The 19608-nt window shown below is 33.6% G+C and overlaps 1 protein-coding gene across 8 annotated transcripts in view; it reads left to right on the plus strand.

Moving 5' to 3' along the window:
• Rasal2 (RAS protein activator like 2) overlaps window positions 1–19608 on the plus strand; it is a 323464-nt gene that overhangs the window by 224756 nt on the left and 79100 nt on the right. For 7 of the 8 annotated variants that reach the window (XR_013426392.1, XM_021722624.3, XM_021722625.3 and 4 more), the window contains one exon: window positions 5759–5865. Coding sequence is in view for 7 of the 8 variants with exons in the window: in XM_021722624.3 (XP_021578299.1) it covers window positions 5759–5865 (107 nt within the window). In the remaining variant the exon portion in view is untranslated. Of the gene's footprint in view, window positions 1–4877; window positions 4984–5758; window positions 5866–19608 lie in introns of those variants that run through there. The other variant, XM_078022372.1, reaches the window with a different exon arrangement.

Here is a 19608-nt window from a genome sequence, read left to right on the forward strand (position 1 = left end):
TTTCCTCTAGACAAATTTTTGACAAAAGAGGTGCTAAATAGCTTTATAGGAGTACATCTTTTTCTTTTTTTAAAAAAAGTATCTAAAAATCATTTTCTCTATCTGTTTTTTCAAAGTATGATAAACAATTCTAAAAATGGTAGACATCAGAACTCATGACAGGTGTAGCTATGTTATTTATGTTAAGTATATGCATGGATGACATGATGGTATATGAACTTTAAATAGATTTAACAAAAGGTAAAAATAGTTGATAATTAAGATAATTTGGCTTAATATCATTTTTTAATATATACCTTTCTCATTTAAGATATTTTCAGAGGCTTTTGGAACCTGATTTGAGAACATTTGCCCCAATTCCTCTCAGACTTTTTCTGCTACTTGCCTCTACTAACTGGCACACAGTCCTACAGGCTTGCTTGTTGCAATTTACTGTGTAAGACTCATTCTGGCTTCTTTTTGCCTGGGGTCTTCTTTGGTAAATCTGCAGGGCTGACTTCCTCACCTTCATAAGTATTGACTCACACCAATCCATGTTTTAAACCACAATACCTTTTCATCTCCCTCACTACTTTTTTATTTCCTCTAAAACACCTTCCAATATGCAATAACATATATTGTTTGCTGCCCTAACTTCATATAAGTTTACAAAAGCATACAATTTCTGATATGAGTACATAGTGGACAGTGGAAATTAGATGAATTAATAAATGAGTTTTTATATAATATAAATAAACACACATGCAGTGTACACATACACATATAACTGATTATTTATACCTTGTTAAGAAATGTGTTTTCACAAGAATTCATTAGATTTCAATAGAATTTCAGAAATATTCTAAATTCCCATGCTTTAGTGTCTTGAATAGGGCTGGGATGGTGGTAAGGATAAGTTGTAAAAGGAAAGATAACGTTTGATGGTAGTAGGTACAAAAGAACTGTAGTAATTGTCCTGCCTTCAAGTAGCTAGCCAAGAATAACAATCTTGAGAGGAAACGTGGCACATATGTTAAATTTTAAAGAAAAATATCAGAAATGACATGTCTAGTTCTAAAAAGAATAGTAAGTCGTTGTGCAAGTCCAAAACAGCCATGGTACTGGAAAGCTAGAGCATTTTGATAGCTTAAAGATGTTAATAGTTGGGCAAATAAAATTCTTTTGGTTCATCAGAATTGCCCATGGAGAATGAAGCTAAGAGCAAAATTTAATTCTTTAATTCTTTCATATTTTATGTACTGTTCTTATTTTTTAACCACATTCTTAATATTTATTCATTTAACAAATGTTTTTAAGCACCTATCAAATGTCAGGTACAGGGATAAAGAATGGGGATCTGTGGGTTAAAAAAAAACAACATGGTATACTTTTAAACAAAATAAAAATCATAGCAATACATTTTATTGTAAAACTTGAAGAAAATAGTAATTTTGAATTCACTATCTCCCAGGAAATTACTCTTTTAGGGTTCTCCCAAATACGTAATTATTTTGTTCCCTTATAAAACATCCAGGAGGCCTGGGGATGTGGCTCAAGTGGTAGCGCGCTCGCCTGGCATGCGTGCGGCTGGGGTTCAATCCTCAGCACCACCTACAAACAAAGATGTTGTATCCACCGAAAACTAAAAAATAAATATTAAAAAAAAATTCTCTCTCTCTCTCTCTCTCTCTCTCTCTCTCTCTCTCTCTCTCTCTCTCTCTCTCTCTCTCTCTCTCCTCTCTTTAAAAAAAAATAAAAAATAAAACATCCAGGAATTTTTTGGCATTTACTTCCTGATAAGTGAACTAAAGACCATGAATACACTATTAGGTTCTAAAGGAGAGGCTGATTTCTGTTTGTTGAACAGATAATTCCTTCATCAGATTACCTTTAGGCCAGCATAGTGGCCCATGCCGGTAATCCCAGTGTCTTGGGAGGTTGAGATAGGAGGATCCTGAGTTCAAAGCCAGTCTCAGCAATAGCAAGGCACTGAACAACTCAGTGAGAATCCTGTCTCTAAAAATACAACAAAAGAGCTGGAGATGTGGCTCAGTGGTTGAGTGCCCCTAACCCTCCCCCCACCCAAAAAAAAAAAGACCCCTGGTACCAAAAAAAAAAAAAAAAAGTACATTTGCTCCTATTCAATTGTCACTTTCTTTGCCATACTTTTCAAAGAAAGCACATTGACATAAAGGAAAATGTGTTATGTTAAAGAAATGGCATCCATTATAATACTACTTCACTTTGGCATTAGGGAGCCCCTTTTTTCCAAAAAGCTAATTTTGCATCATGGTATATATAAACCTAATCTTGTCTTCATCTCTGATTGGTCTGAATTATCTAGTCTATTAAATGATGAGGACCAGGACAGGAAAGGTGATATGGCTTTAACAAAATCACATAGATAGTTGGTAGAGGTACTACCAATCAAATAGTTTTTTTGTTCAATACATCATCTAATATGGATCAGTGTTGAAGTTATATTTCATCATCATAAATTGTCACTGCATCTTAGTTCATACTCAGTGGCAAAGGAAATGAAGAAATAACTTTAAAACTTAACCAAGTATTATATAAGTTTTTTCTGTTTTTCAATGTGAAGATGAAAATATTATTTTTAAAGAATGAAATAGCAAATGAAGCAGTTTTCAGAGTTTTATCTACTGAAACAATATTGTGTGTCTCTTGTCTCAATTATAGAAAGTGATTATAATTAAATATTGTGACTCTGAAAGGAACTTTACAGAAGGTGAAAGGCAGTGCAAGTTCATGTGAGGGTAGGAAGAGCACTCTCTAATGTTGGCTTGCTGGAATTAGTGGAGATTTTCCCTCCAGTTAGCAGAAATGTAGCTTTAAGAGAAAAGTAGCAGCTCTCTTTTTCTGCTTGGAAATTTAAAGTTAAAGGTATTAGGACTGATTTCACATACAGGCCTGCCTGTGACTAATCCAGCAGGTTGTCCATTCTGTCCTTCACAAGGAAGGCTGCCACCTTGTTTCTCAATGAACATTGGTTTTTTAGGGGATAACTCTTCTGAGCACTAAAGAACCTGGATATTTCAAAGGCCTGTTTTATATTAGGATATAAATTGCAGTGCTATGGAGGGTTGAGAAATAGACATAATGTAAAGTATTTCTTCTTTTTGCTAGTTGATTTAGCTTACCTCATTTCCTTTGTTTTCCCACCATATTGGCAATTGTTCAGTCTTCAAAAATAATTTGATGCCAGGCGTGGTGGTGCACTGTAATCCCAGTGGCTCTAGAGGAGGAGACAGAAGGATCTGAGTTCAAACTAGCCTCAGCAAAAGCAAGGCACTAAGCAACTCAGTGAGACACTGTCTCTAAATAAAATACAAAATAGGGCTGAGGATGTAGCTCAGTTGTCAAGTGCCCCTGAGTTCAATCCCTGGTACCCACCCCTCCCAAAAAAAGTTTTTTTAATTCTTCCTCTGGACTCAGTAACATCCTATAAACTATAACAGAGTTGTGATTTTATTTTTTTATGATACCATGTGAGAATTGAAAGAGGAAAAGAAAAGTACAACAAATGCCATATTTATTAGAGTTTGAATGTAGTTGCTCATTTTAGCCAGTATCATTTCAAGTAGTTTAAGTATTAGATATATTTGCTTCATAGGTTCATATGCATGAAATCTAGAATAACATGGTTGGAAAAAAGTGACAAAATTAAGTTCAATTTTTTTCTTTATCCAGAACATTGCTTATAAAGGAAACTGTTTACTGGATCACTGTATCCTACCTTAATGAAACTTATTTTTCTCCTAGTTTGATTTTATTGCATATTATTTAGAGATTAAAATATGCTGTACTATACTGTAATAGTCTAGTGTATCTTAATTTGATATTTATAGGCAATTATCAGAGGAAAAAAGTGTTCTACACTCACCAGCTCCTTTCCCCATCTGTCTTGTCCACTCATCATAGAATCACCTAACTTAGGTAATCACTCTGTAAAATCATATTCTTGAAGTATGAAGGTCTTGCTGTTCAGTGTGCTTCTACAAGCTGATTTGCTTAAATTCCTTTGTGCCATTCCCATGAATCTGAGCTAATTATACTGCCATTTTTTCAGAGATGTGCGTTAGAAGTCATGTGTGCCTAATTCTAAAAATGGCTCATTTACCCATTGACGGTTAGACAGAAGTTGAGAGACTTCTAGTTATTGGTCATAATTTTAAAAAAGAGCAATAACATGGAATTCTTACACTGCAGGCATATAAGACACGCTTTTGTTAACTTCTCAGCCATTAGGAATGTTGCAGTTTGCCTCTTTTCTTTCTGGCCAAGATGTCACAGAGCAGATACCTTTAGTCATGGAAAAGAGTATCAGTGTCTGGCATGCAAATAGTAATAGGGTAAGCACTTCCAGTTGGGTTTTCTTAGGAGGACTGATTTGTGTGCCTTACTGGGTCTGTGTAAGATGGTGTCCTTTTAGTACTAGGTGAATATAAATTTCAGGAAATGTTTTTTTCTTGCTGCAGATTAGTGTAATACAGTGAAATTTTCTGAAACTGAGGGGAGGCAGTGGTTGGACGTCTGTTAATAGCCTGAAAGTAACTAATGAGGATGTGCAGTCGAAACGATTGATTGAATGAATAGCTGCAGTCCTGTGTGTTTCTTTCTCGCTTGCTCTCTCTGCAAGCTGTAGAGAGGGAGGGGGAAGAGCAAGACAGGGAGGGAGCGAGAGAAAAAATGCTTTCTCTTAAGTGGAAGTAGCACGGATCCCAGGGGCCAGGAGGCCAGAAATGGAAGTTTAAACTGCATCTATCTTTTAAAGGGAGAACAGCAGGAATCAAAATGTCAGTCTCCGGAGTCACGATTTACTCCGTATTTTTTAAGATCTGGAAGATAACACAGAATACTTTTTTTAGGATGTGGGTTTTTTTTTTTCCCTTGTCCATGTTGAGATTATCTAATGTTATCTGAGAAGCTGGATTCCTATATGTCTGTCAGTTGAAGTGGAGATGGGAAGCAGTTGTGATAAAGGTATAATATGTATATATCTTCTGTGTGTGCATGTGTATGTGCATATATGTGTGTGTATATACGTATATATATTGCTCTATGAAAAAAATCTTAAAATGCAGCCTTAGTACAGTTTATAGTAATTAAATTGGAGAAGATCATATCATCTGCAAAATTCTAAGCTTGTTAGGCCAGTTTAAACAGATTTGTGATTCCAGAGTAAGATCTTAGTAAGGTCATATTGCCAGAACAAGGAGAAGCTGATCTATTTTTATATCTGCATAGGCATATATATTATTTTATATCTGCATAGGCAGCTTTCAGTCTTCTTTGTTGCAATCCAGTGAATTATTTTATCAGCACAGAACCGAACTTTGACCTTTGTGCAAACCCCATCAAATCATATGCAACTCTAGACTATATTTTGTTCACAAGAATGTTAGAAATTTCTTTTGATTCTGTTAACGCCTATATTGCTGATAAAGAAGTAGATTTTTATACTAAAAGATGCAAATATTAAGTGAGCTTAAAGATATTAACCAAAACTTGGGCAATTATTTTTATATTACACAAAACAAGATATAAGGTGTCACACTAAAACAGATTCTTAACTTTGACCAAGTCTCTTTAATGTCAAATGCTACAAAGAAAAAGAGACAAATTATGAGGAGATAAAATGTAATTAATCTTTAAAGTAGATTTTTTTTTTTTTTGAGAAACCATTAATTTTACAGTTTGGTGAAAGCTGCTAAGTTGGGTGCTTAGTTAATGATGTTTCAACTTTCCTCTTTTCCAGAGGTGCCAGCAGAAAGATCTCCCCGTAGACGGAGTATCTCAGGGACCAGTACATCAGAGAAACCCAATTCCATGGACACTGCAAATACCTCACCCTTCAAAGTACCAGTAAGTGTTTCTTTTCTCTAAAATATTTTGCTTTTTTCCTTTCTTATTAAAGACAGCTGCTAAAAAAAAAAAAAAAAAAAAAAAAACCACACATTTTGTACCTCAAGAATTTCTTTACAATACTCAGGTTAAAGAACAGCGTTACTGGTTTGCATACATTATCTATGGTGAATGTCCACTATTTTCAGTATTAGAGTTTAGAGAATATTGTTTTCACTCATGGGATATTTCCAAAATATATAACTAAGTACATTGAATTTTAATTTCTGTGAACCATAGAGTGTAAATCTTTGCAGTAATACTTTTATCAAAGTTGCTAGGGAAAACCTATCACAATTCTGTAAAAATGTTTGTGGGAGTTCTGTTTTTAGAGATAGGGATATGATTTCTTTTTTAAAATTTCTAGAGCTAGATCATAAGCACAGAGTAGTGAGACTCACAAAGTTGCCAAGCAATTTCAAAGAATTAGAGAATTGTAAATTATAATGCTAAGAAATGGCCTGTTCTTTGCTTAAGCTGTCTTTTAGATGACCGTTTAAATGCTTAAGAAATACGGTGAAAGACAATAATTCCTTAAACCCAATAACAGTACTGAGAATATTAAATACAAAAAGTATGCTGAGATGGAAGGACCACAGGTGATCTAGTCAGCTGAGCACTAGGCTCAGGCCTGGTTTGTGCCTTTGGATATAATTAAGTAATTAAGATTTTTAAGTCATCTCTTTTATTTGATTATTGGATAAAAAATATACTTTCTTTCTAAACACATCATGTTATTAAAACATATTGAAAGAATTGCTTCATAAGGATGGTCATTATTCTAGGTATAATGAAAATCAATAAACAGTAGAAATAAAATTTTCTATTGGAAGAAAAATTTTCTTTCTCTTTATTCTCTCAGGTTAATATGGCACATTCTTTCTTCCTTTATTCTAATACTATTTTTTTTAAGTTGAAATGATCTTTTAGGGTAGAAATATTTTGAGGTGTATAAGCGGACATTCTTATGTAAGTTAACCAAAATGTTGTTTTATTTTGTAGTAATCCTGAGGAACAATATTTCCCCTTCTTTTACTTTAGGGGCACATAGAATTTGTGGACATCTGTACCTGTGACACCATTCAAAGTTTCATACATTTTCTCATTTTAAAAGATCACAAGTGTCAGATTAATATTTTTATCAAATTATTACAGGAATTTTGCAAAATTGGATTTAGTGTCTTTTACTAATTTTTTTGTACCATAGACTTAGCTATTTTTTTTATGAATAGAAACAGCAGTTTTTTTCTTTCCCCTCTTTTTTTTTTTCCTGATGAATCAGATAACAGTATAGTAAATCTATACTGATGTGCTTAACTGAGTTAAGATTGAGTTAGAATTTGATGTTTTTACACCATTATGCTGGAAGCAAATGGCAAATTCTTTAAATTTTTTAAGGTTAAACGAAGAAGAATATTTCTGTACAGTATGGTGACATTAAAGTACATCCTATATCAAATCTGAAGTTTATGGTCAGACTTTTTAAATGTGAATTAAGAACCACAATTTTCATTTATTTAAACAATAAGGTGACAGTTAATTTAACATTTTTCTTAATAAGACTCATAATTCTTAACTGAAATTATAAAGCAGTGATATGGACATATGTGGAAACTAGTTCTGCTTACAAACCAGGTACTCTTTTGGTAATCTTAGAAATAAATGAGAGAACCAGACTCAGTGGTGCATACCTGTAATCCCAGTGACTCGGGTGGCTGAGGCAGGACAATTGCAAGTTACCCATGTCTGCAATTTAGCAAGACCCTCAGCAACTTAGTGAGACTCTGCCTCAAAATAAAAAGGGTGGGGAGTGTAGCTCAGTAGTAAAGCACCCTTGGATTCAATCCCACAGAAAAGAAAGGAAGGAAGGAACTAAATAAATAAATAAATGAGAGAAAGAAGAAGTCTTTCACTAGAGAATTGCAGTGACAAAGCTCAGGCACTTAGCTATCTAGGAGTCTTAACCACCATTCATAGGTGCTCACCTAGATAGTTTTCTGGAAAATAACCATAAGGATACACTGATTACCAGCCAAACAAAAAAGTAGAGGGAAAAACAGAATATAAGTCAAGGAATCATAAAAACAATTTGAATCCATTTAGGATAAAGGCAAACAGACTTACATTTGTTAATAGCTCTTAAGGTTGCCATTGAGAAACCAAAATATTCTGACTAAATGAGCCATGTCAGTACTTGGATATATGTAGAAGTATGTTTGTATTTTTTAAATTTCTGTATAACACTATTAGTTAATGTGACTCTTTGTTAAACATATTTCTGATTTAGAAGTATGTCTTATTTCTACATCAACACAATGTATTTTGTAATTAATATCACAATGGACTCTGAATATGGGAAAGCAATACAAAAGGAAGCCAAACTTTGAAATACTTAAGTTAACAGTATTTCAAAGAAGATCATTTCCATATTAGTTTTATGAAGAGACAAAAGTGATATTTTAGCACAGGTACTCATGGTTCTTAGATTCAGATGTTGTTACCATGGTGAACAGTAGGTTTACCACTCATCAAGTAGACTCCGAAAAGAACAAGCAATATACTCTCATAAAGGGCTGTATTCTTCCCTATTCCATTTTCAGACTTACCAAGAAGCAGGGGAAATGGATTTTAGCAAGTATTAACTGAAATTATTTACACATTTATTAAGTTCTTACTTTGGGTAAAATATTGGTGATTCACCAATTATCGATCCCCTTTTGGCATGCAGTACTTGGTACTTGGGGAAACAAATGAAAACACAGAATTTTCTTTGTCAGAAAGCCTATAATCTCGTAGTAAGAGAAAAATGCTCTGATTCATAATGAAGTGGGTAAGCCTGGTAACACAGGTCATTAACAAGGTAGTGTGTAACCCAAGATTTTATCAAGGAACAATATTTGAGCTGAGTTTCAAAGACTGGAAGAAAATAATTGACAAGGGAAATACAGTGTTCCAGGCTTATGGAATAGCATTTTGCAAAGATAACATTATGAGACCTTTGACCTGGGTGAATAGAAAGGATTTGATGAGACAGGATTTGAAAAGTATGGCAGAAGAGAATTGAGAAAGAGAGGTTGTGGCAAGACTGTGATGGGTTTGTCAGGCTTAACTAAATTATGTTGGCTGCTGAAGAATTAGAGATACATTGATTGAAACATTTGTCTTTGGTTCAAAAACTGAATCAAGTTGTGTAAATATCACTAAGTACTTGTAAATTACTTGCTTTTTTTCTTTAAGTAATGCTGCTTTGCTCTTACTATCACCATCCTAATTTAGAATAATAAAGTAAGGTTCTTCAATAGAAGGTCAGCCCAAGGTCTGAGGGTATAGCTTAGTGGGCACATTCACAAGGTCCATCACCAAAAAAAAAAAAAAAAAAAAAAAAGGCCAGCACACATGAAACCTTCAGCTAATATTACTAATATCTCTAGTGTAGTGGTTCACTTTAAGGAGATCCAAAAGAGGCCAGAGGTTGCTCATATCCTGGATAAGTCAGAAATAAGAATTACTATGACAGTGAACACCAAGAGGGAAGCTCAAAACTTTAGTATGTCTTCCTTATTAACAAAAAGTTATCAAATCTTAAAATAAGTAACAGTACAGCAGAGTATATGTATTTCTTATTATAAGGTTCCTGAACACGTAGATTAAGGCAAGGTCTTGGTTTTGAGGACTATTTAAATGTATTTTTATTTTATCTAATCACAGTTATAGGAAAAAGCATAGATCTTCAGGATGGTCTATCTGTTCTTCCTCCATCCCCATTCTGTATTTCTTTACACATACCTTAATTCCAATTGTTTATTTGTCTATAGGCCTGTTGCCCTCATTGGATAATGAATATCTGTTACAACCCCAAGTGCATAGATAGTAAGTAAACAGTCAACAAATAATTGTTGAATAGATGAAATATGCATGAGTAGAATGAGTTTATCTCACAGTTGTTCTCTTATTATTAGTAATAATGTCTCTAATCAAGTGGAATAATAAATATTTAATATCTTTTTTAAAGAGATAGAGAGAATTTTTTAATATTTATTTTTCAGTTTTCTGTGGACACAACATCTTTATTTTACTTTTATGTGATGCTGAGGATCGAACCCAGCGCCCCGAGCATGCCAGGCGAGCGAGTTACCACTTGAGCCATATCCCCAGCCCCAATTTTAATATCATTTAATAAGATATTATTTGAAAGAAATGTGCCTGTGAAGAAGTTAGATTGTTTTCCTCAACAAAGAGAAATTTTAATTAACATTTTGAGTTCAGAGCTATGGTATTTTATGTATGTAGTTTATACTGTGTCTACTTACATTGAAAACTGAAACTAGATAGAATTCTTTATTTAATGATATTTTTAGGAATATTCTTTGAGCCCTTTAGGTGTCATACATATGTATAAACTCATAATGTTTTCACAGGTGTGAGTTTTGACCATTAGATTTGTCAAAAATTATTTTAGTCATTTGAATAATCTTTTGCCTCTTTTAATAGCATCATGTTTTTTTTTTCTTTGACATCTTGCTAGATTTTTATCTTTGTATATTTGTATTTTTCTTTGAATAAAAACAGCATTTATTACAGGGGTGGTGGAGACAATTGAGTAATCTAGTAAGTTATCCAGCTACTTTAATTCAGAATGGTAAAATGATGATGTCCCGTAATTATATTTGTTTTTTAAACAAACTTCTTTCTTTATATTTTATCATAAAGTGACTTTGATATTTATGGTTTTGTATCAAGTCTACTTAGACCATGCTATCAATTTGACTTTGGCTAAGAGAAAGCTTCCTGTGTTCCAGGCCCGGTGCTTGGCTTAGTGTTCCCATTTTCATAACACAGTGGTCTGAGTTGGCCTTCCATGTGAGTGTAGCACAATGCAATCACAGCTGCTTCATTTGTATTAGCTTTGAGCTTGCTCTGAAAGAATTGAAACACTAAAAAAATATGCCAAGACAACCAGAAAGAAAGCACAGTTGAACTACGGCAGTAGCTGCATATTTCTGTGTGACCTTCCTTGTGCTCTTGTTGCTGTGACACCTGAGCATTACCAATCAAATAATACAGTAGATATAAATGACTGTCAAAAGACAAAAGCTTTCATAATTTTTTATAAGAAAGTAAAGCCCCAGAAAATAAATGTAGACTATGTTCAGAGTCTTATAAAAGAAATATCATGTCCTTTCTTAAGTATAAGATATAAGGCTTGGTTTGTATTTGTCTCTGTTTTGCATGGAATCCTCAATAAGATCGATATAAGTGTTTTTCTAAGTTAAACAAAGGACCAGAAAAATTGTATTATCTAAACCTGTGGTTTTCAGCTCTTAACTATACGTACAAATCACCTTTAGGAACTCCAAACAGTGTATTAATGCTTAAATTTCACCTCACATCAGATAAATTATAATCTCTAGGTTCAAATCTTGACCTCTGGACTAGAGCCCCATCTTCTGTATTTTTTAAATGTTTCCATATAAATGTATTTAAATGTTCCCATATAAATGTATCTTTATATGCAATCCAGGGTTTAAATTATTGGTAAATATTACAAATTCATTTTAGTTAGTGTCTTACTGTGAAATAAGTGCCGCCTTTGTGCCTTCAAGTCTGACTGAAGAAACTAAGCAACAGTGTTTTCTTAGTGGCCTACTGTTACTCCTGTGTAAATTGCTGCACTGCATATTAGTTGATGATCTGTATGGTTGCCATATCATCAGTTAGATTACCAGTCTAAATTTACAAAGTACTTGCTATACTTGGCACAGTGACCTCTAACCAGCCTAAGAATCTATCTTAGGAGTGAAATAATGAAATTGAATTCCTACCATACAAGCAGTATAACCATTCAGTTTTTATGTTGTTATTGCTGTCATATTCCAGGAAGACAGTTCATGTTATTTCCCCAAGTGCCTAGAGATTCTGTATCTCTTTGCTTTGTCTTCATTGATCATGTGAGTTAAGATACATAATGGAACCACCCTGTATTAATACTTATTCTTTTAGTAAAGACTATTCATATGTATATTTATATGTGTATATATATATATATATATAACACATGAAACATATATGTCAATTTGTTATTCCCAGAGGTAAAAATAATAGACATGTTATTGCCAGAAAAGAAAAATTATTGTCTGAAGTTATCAAATATTTACTGTACATTTAAATTATTTTATAATCAGAGGGAGTATAATTTTAAAACTTTTAATGATAAATATCCTAGAAAATATAAAATTTAGAACTCGGAGTCTTGGAGCCAAAAAAGAGAGAAAGGGAGGAATAGGAATTAGGTTAGAAACAACCCCTTAAGGGGACAGAATGGGAATTGACAAATACCTAGAAGAAAAAGAAGCAGACTTGGCATAAAATATTGCCAAGAGTCTAACTTAAATAACCAAATATGGGTGGAACCCTCCTTAATTTGTGATAATTCCTACAAATGGGTTGTATCTGCTTAACTTTGGGTTTCTATTTGTCCTACCCACAAAAAAAGAGGGCTGTTTTAAAGGATCAGATGTATTCATTTATGGCTAGTTCTTGTAGAAAACTGTACAAGCCTCTGTTCCCTCAGAGCAATGTTTTTTTCTCCTTAACTTTAACAAGGGAGGGGAAGCACAATTTTTAATTTGCAATTAGAGATAAATGTTTTAAAGAGCTAATGTCCACTTAAGGGAGCATAACAATTAGCCACAAACTCTACCTGATAAGTAAAAATTATATCAAATGCTTTCCTCTTTCACAGAAGTTCAGAAGCTAGAGGTGTGGAAAAGAAATTTTTCTTCCTGATTTTGATAGGGTTATCTGTGCAAATTGTATTTTTGCTCTTCTCAAATGCACTTACACTCAGCAGGTGTGAGCATTACTGATAAAGAATAATACCCCTGAGGACCCTTTCTAACACAGGACCCTTTAATTCTATAGATAGTACCAGTACCATTGTACTGCATTTTTTAATGTTTTGAATGTTATATAGTAAATGTCTACTGGTTTCATTTTAAATGAGCTTCACTCCAAGAGTATAAAGTGATTAAAATATCACTGAAACATTTTGTTGTAATTGTTTTTGGTTAGGCTATTGAATAACCTGTTAAAAAGCCTCCAAAAGGAATTAAATAAACACTTTTCTAAAGAAGATAAACAGATGGCCAGTATGCACATAAAAAATGCTCAGCATCATTAGTTATTAGGGAAGTACAAATCAGATATCCTGAGGTGTGGTGGCACATGTCTGTAATCCCAATGGTTCAGGAGGCTGAGGCAGGAGGATCAAAAGTCCAAAGCCAGCCTCAGTAAAAGCAAGGTGCTAAGAAACTCAGTGAGACCCTGTCTCTAAATAAATTACAAAATAGGGCTGGGGAATGTGGCTCAGTGGTTGAGTGCCCCTGAGTTCAATCCCTAGTACAAAAAAAAAAAAAAAAAAACTACATCACTTGATAACCACTTGAATGGCTATAATCAAAAAGAGGGACAATAATAAGTATTGGTGAGGATGTGGAGAAACTGGAACCTCATACATTGCTGGTGGGACAGTGTAAAATGGTGGCAGCTACTTTAAAAAACAGTTCTATTGTTCCTCAGAAGTTTAAGCATAGAGTTTCCATATGACCTAGCAATTATGTTTCTAGTTATATATACAAGAAAATTAAAAATGTATATATAAAATATACATGAATGTTCATACCATCAGTATTCATAATAGCTAAAAAAATAGATACAACCCAAATATTCATCAACTCAAAAATAGATATAAAATTTTTTTAAATGTGGTCTATCCATACAATGATATATTACTTAGCCATAAAAAGATATTTTAAAAAAATTTTTTCATACTAAGGATTGAACCTAGGGGTGTTTTACCACTGAGCTACATCCCCAGCCCTTTTTATTTTTTATTTTGAGATAGGGTCTCACTAACCCAAGGATTAGGGCCTTGCTAAATTGCTGAGACTTGCTTCAAACTTGTGATCCTCCTGAGTCACTGGGATAACAGGCATGCATCACTGCATCTGTCCATAAAAAGGATATTTTAATACATGTTACAACATAGGTGAACCTTTAACATATGCTAAGTGAAAGAAGCCATAAACATAAAGCCACGTGTTATGGCCACATTTCTATGAAATGTCCAGAATAGACAAATGCATAGAATCATAAAAATAGATTAGTGGTTGTCATGAGATAGGGGAAGTGACTGCTAATGGGTGTGAAGCTTAATTTGGGGAATGGTAACATGAGTTTTTATATATATAAAAAATACTGAATTCTACATTTCAAAAGTAAATTTATAGTAACTGAATTGTATCTCAAGAAAAACTGTTAAAAATTAATAAACACCAGCTTTAGAAAGCTTAGGATGAAAAATATAAAATCTTATTAATGCTTTTAATATTGATTTCAAATCAATATTAAAAGGAGGAAGGTAAAGGGGGAGGCACCAAAGTGGATTATATTATATATTTGCTGCTTATTTGTACAAATTGTTTAGGTAATCATTATTGATATGTTGCCTGGTTGCATTTTTATGCAAACTACGTTCTATAAGGAAAATAATACATATACTTTTACTCAAGGATGTCAAAATACAAAGCATAACATTTAGCATTTAGTTTAAAAAAAAAAAAAAAAAAGCAAAGGCCTGGAAATGTAGCTCAGTAGTAAAGCATTTGCCTAGCAAGTGGAAGACTCTGGATCCAATCCCCAGTGCTATAAAAAAATTATAAAAAGAAAGAAAAAAAAAGGCAAATTATTGCAGCATCATAAATATGGAATTTTTAAATTTTTTAAAAAATTATTAACAAATTTTCATATCTTAAGTATTATTTATATATTGTACATATACTTTATAATTTCTTCCACTTAATAATTTACTTTGTAAGTAGTCTATCAATTCCTATATTTATATGGGGGGTTCATTTAATGTGATTCTACTGAGATCATCTCAGAGTCTTTTATGATTTTTATACAGCAATGAATTAATGATCAACAAATCAGGAAATAGAACATGCAGTTTTGGCAAATATCCTTCCAAACAGGTCTCTGTTTTCTACTAAATCTTGGTTCTGATGTCCCTTAAGAATTTAAATCAGCTTGCTCCAAAATATATTCACTAAGGTTTTTCCCCCAAATTTCCCCCTTTAATTTCTAACTTTGTAGTTCTACAGATTTCTTCAATTCCCAGTCAAAAACCTGAGTCATAACATACTCTTCCCTCTTTCTGAAAATTAGTCACCAGGTCTTCTTGTCTGCCTCTCTTCAAATTCACCAATCCCTTCTTTTCCAGCCTCACCATTATTAACTCACTTTAGTTATCAGTCCTTAAACTGTACCAAGACCAATTTCATTAATGTGAGACCAGTGCAGTCCCTGGGGCGTGTACTCAGAAAGCCCTAAGCATGAAGTTTAATGCTTTGTGGTTGTCTAAATTCTTGATGATAGATCTTTTAATTAGTTTTTTAAATAAAGTCCAGTGGAACAATGGAGCATATGTGGGGACCTGGGGCCAACTATAGCATGTGTGGGAGAACCTGAGGCCTATTTTTTCCTTAGGATGGCTTCTCTGCTCACTTCTTTCCCCATGATGTCCCATCTTGCCACCCTGTCTTTGTTTCACCCAGCCATAACTTTCACTCTCTGACTCTTGCACAGGCCTATGCACAAGTATGAGGAAGATGGGAATTAGGCTGCATACCCCATGGCGTCTTGGGCCAAGGGTTGATGAGGCAGTCTTTACCCACTTGACAACTTCAGGAGTGCCTGGTAGTTAGCCAGAGGCTAGCAGTGAGGAGGGGGAAATGTTGTCCATCCTCAATCCAGGTACCTAGCAAGTTGCAGTGGCATCCATGGAAAGGAAGAAACCTGACTCAACTTCCCTGCCCTGAGTCAGAACATGGCACATAGATTTGGTTGCTGGCCAAGTGTAACCTGGCAACCAGTGGGCAATCCCCATGCCAAGCCATCAGCTGGGTCCCAGGCACCTGTGATGGTCTACATTTAGCTTGTGAGGGAGTAGGACATTGAATAGTGGATAAAGATGACATTGAATAGTGGATAAAGATGAAGATAGAGAATATTGAAGAGAGGAAAAAGTTTCTACTTTAACATCTTTAATGGCCTTGTTTTCCGGTAGTTGTTCCTGCATTTTCATTTTACACTGAGCCCCTCTAATTGTGCTGCTGATCTTGTCTAGTGTAGTAGGGACTCTTTACTCACCTCCTGGCCTTCAGTTCTTTAACCTTTACACTGCTGCCAAGTAGTTCCTTTAAAATCTAAAGCTGATCATTACTTAACTCTGTATTGTTGGAAGTCTTTTAGTACCTTTCTATCATCCCATTCCCATGAATTTAATCAGATTTTATATATTTTATTGGGCTTGTGTAATGCTTTCTTCCTTTTCTTTGCTCATTCTCTCCTCTCTTCCCTTGTTTTGAATGTCTTTATGCAGCAGTAGCTTTCCCCTAACCCCCCCCCCAAAAAAAAACATCATTCTCCTGCTGAAGTTTTTTGAGTTGAACTTCTGTTACAGTATAATCAAAACCAAAGTTAATGCATAAAGAGCCTTTCATTGTGTTTTGGCTCATTTCCTAATACCCAACATCCCTATCCCCACCTCCAGCCCTCTCTGCCCATGTTTACCAAACCCAATAGTTAGTTCCTCGAGTTTTCTTGAATCTCTGCACATTTCTGCCTAGGAAGTCTTTCTTCTAAAAGTATTCCATCCTTTAAAACTCAGCTCTTTGTCTCCTTACCTTTTTTAGACATTAATTTCGATCTTCTCTGACTGTCCAAAGGAGTGGGCATCTATTCTTTATAGTACTGATACTATTATTTTTAGCCATATTGTTTGTATAATTGCCTTCCTTGGTCTGTGGGTATACACATAATTCATTTGGGGTACAGAAAACATATTAAATGTTTGATTTTTTTTAAAGAGAGAGTGAGAGAATTTTTTAATATTTATTATTTATTTTTTAGTGATCAGCGGACACAACATCTTTGTTTGTATGTGGTGCTGAGGATTGAACCCAGGCCGCACGCATGCCAGGCGAGCGCGCTACCACTTAAGCCACATCCCCAGCCCCAAATGTTTGATATTTTTAAACTTTTTGTATTATTGAGTGTTTCATATACAGAACATTCTTATGTTTTATAAGTAAGCATATAAAGAATGCCCACTCAATGATTTTATTCATTCTATGTAGTCAAAATAATTTAGAAACCATCTTCTAGAAGGCCCTTATTGTATCTTATTTGTCTTATGGGTAGCATTCATGATAATCTAAGACATTCAAATTGGAAAGACATTAACCTTTTATGCCATTTACTGGTAGTTTTGCATTAATCAACATTGTGTACTTTTTTAATAAAAGACTCTAGAATTAATCTGTAAAAATGAAATAGAATTAAGAAAGGTAGCATATAGTAAGCAGAAAGAATTTTCTTTCTATGGAAGCCCTGTGAGCTTCCATAGTGATAGAAAGAATGACTCATGATATTCAAGGCATAATCAGCTATGTAGGAAAGTGGTCTTCCTCTCTACTCTTTAAAAGTTAAGTGGGGAGGAAGAGGACATTAGCCAGCAAAAGTGAAGGTCAACACCTGATGATCTGTTTTTTGAAAGAATACCAGTACAAGGATTTAATATTATTAGCATTTAAGGATTTGTACCTAAAATGGGCAACTAACATCTCACTGATATGACCAAGAGCAAGGCCTTTAATTTCTTTTCTTAGAGTAATGAAATATAAACATTTTAAGATCTTTAGAGGTTTGCGGATAAAAGGAACTGAATATATTAAGAAGCAGTTTGATAATGTTTTGGTGCCTAATCATAAAGTAAAATTTTTTATAACATTAAAAACAGTACATCAGGAAATACCCTCTAGAAACAATATAAATATGTCTAATAAAATCTTTTCCATAATATATTTCTCCCTTCTTCCATTTATTCTATACCCAAAAAAGCATATCCTGATAGACACTAGTAAAAAGTAATTTTATTATTAATATTATACCTTTTGCTTACCACTTTCCATAATATGGATTTTAGGTATATTTTGTTTCACCAAAGGCAGTAAGAGTTTTATTTTTTTAAATAACTCATAAGCTCCAGTCTCCCTCCATCTGTGATACTGTTATTCTTAGAGTTCTAGAAATGAGAAATGGAAAACGCCAAATAAATTCATCTAGTCCTTCTCTCCTGATGATGAATAAAATGTCTTTCAAATTATATTATCTAATGCTTTTTCAGCTTTTCATGATAATCTCTGGGAGGCTGTCTAGTAGACTAGCAGACCTCAGTATAGAAGAATGTTCTATTTCTTAGATTTGACCTATCATTTCTCATTATTTTATTATTTATAGCCATCTTCTTTAATATTCATACTCTGAACTTGAGTAAGATCAGCACAATCTCTTTTTTGTTGTAAGAAAACATATACTTCATTAATAATAAGAAATTGTGAGGTGGTCTACAGAATTGCATATTCCAAATACTGAACTTTTCCTCTTTAAACACCAAATTTGGTTTTGTTTTAATAATCTTGAGAGAGTTTTCCTCTCAAATGTATTAGTTATTTATCTGCTTTCTTGAGTGAATTTAACTTTTCTTAATAATTCAGAGCAGTCATTATTCGTAATTTGCAAATATATATTAGCCTACTATATGCCAAGCATTGCAAAAATTTAAAGATGTGCTCAGTTTATTCCTGTTTTCCTTCAGGAGTTTAAGATTCAGAAGGGGGTATAAAATGGGAATAGAACTAGATCAAGACAGAGGGAAAGTTCTTAGATATTCAAAAGTAAGAGAGACCAAGTCCTATTAGAGAAATCAAAAATACCAGTGACTAGGCAGGCTGAGGCAAGAGGATATAAGTTCATAGCTAACCTCAGCAGTTTAAAAAGACTGAAGAGACTTGTTTCAAAATCAAAAATAAAAAAGGCTGAAGATGGTACCATGCCCATAGGTTCAATCCCCCAGTATCTCAAAAAACAAAAAATGAAAAAGATTGGTTTCCTGCATAACTGGTATTTTAAAGAACTATTAAACAGATAACTAAGTAAACATTTGGAAAAAGATAAAATTAGATGTGTATCTCACACCTCACTCATGAGTAAACTCCAAATGGGACTAGGGGTCTAAATGTAAAAAGACAAAAATTTTAAAAGACAATGAATCATATAACTATTAGAAGAAAACATGGATGAATTTTTTTAACCATAATATAGGGAAAAGCTTTCTGTAATGGTTACTGAAAAGCCAGAGGTTTCAGCAGGGGTGGGTGTAAACAGGGACTGAGAAACTTGACACACGTATACAAAAACATTTTAATTGCTTGGAAAAAGTCATAACAAAATTAAAAGGCTACCAGTCAACTGGGAGAAAATATTTTACAACATACTTTAAAAATATTAAAATTTTAAGGACAAATGATCAAACCCAGCAGAAAGATTGCGGGTGGGAGGGAAGATATGAACAGATCATTATAAAGAATAAAAAACTATAAAAATTGTCCTGAACACATAAAACAGTGTTTAAATTCATTTATATTTAGAATAATGTAAACTTAAAAATAATGTAGAGATAATATTTTACCAAGAATTAACCAAGAATCAACAAATGGGACAAATTCAAACTAAAAAGTTTTTTCTCAGCAAGAGAAATAATATGTGAGGTAAATAGGGAACCTACATCCTGGGAACAAATTT

Source organism: Ictidomys tridecemlineatus, chromosome 10 (assembly GCF_052094955.1).
Source record: "Ictidomys tridecemlineatus isolate mIctTri1 chromosome 10, mIctTri1.hap1, whole genome shotgun sequence".
NCBI lineage: Eukaryota > Metazoa > Chordata > Mammalia > Rodentia > Sciuridae > Ictidomys > Ictidomys tridecemlineatus.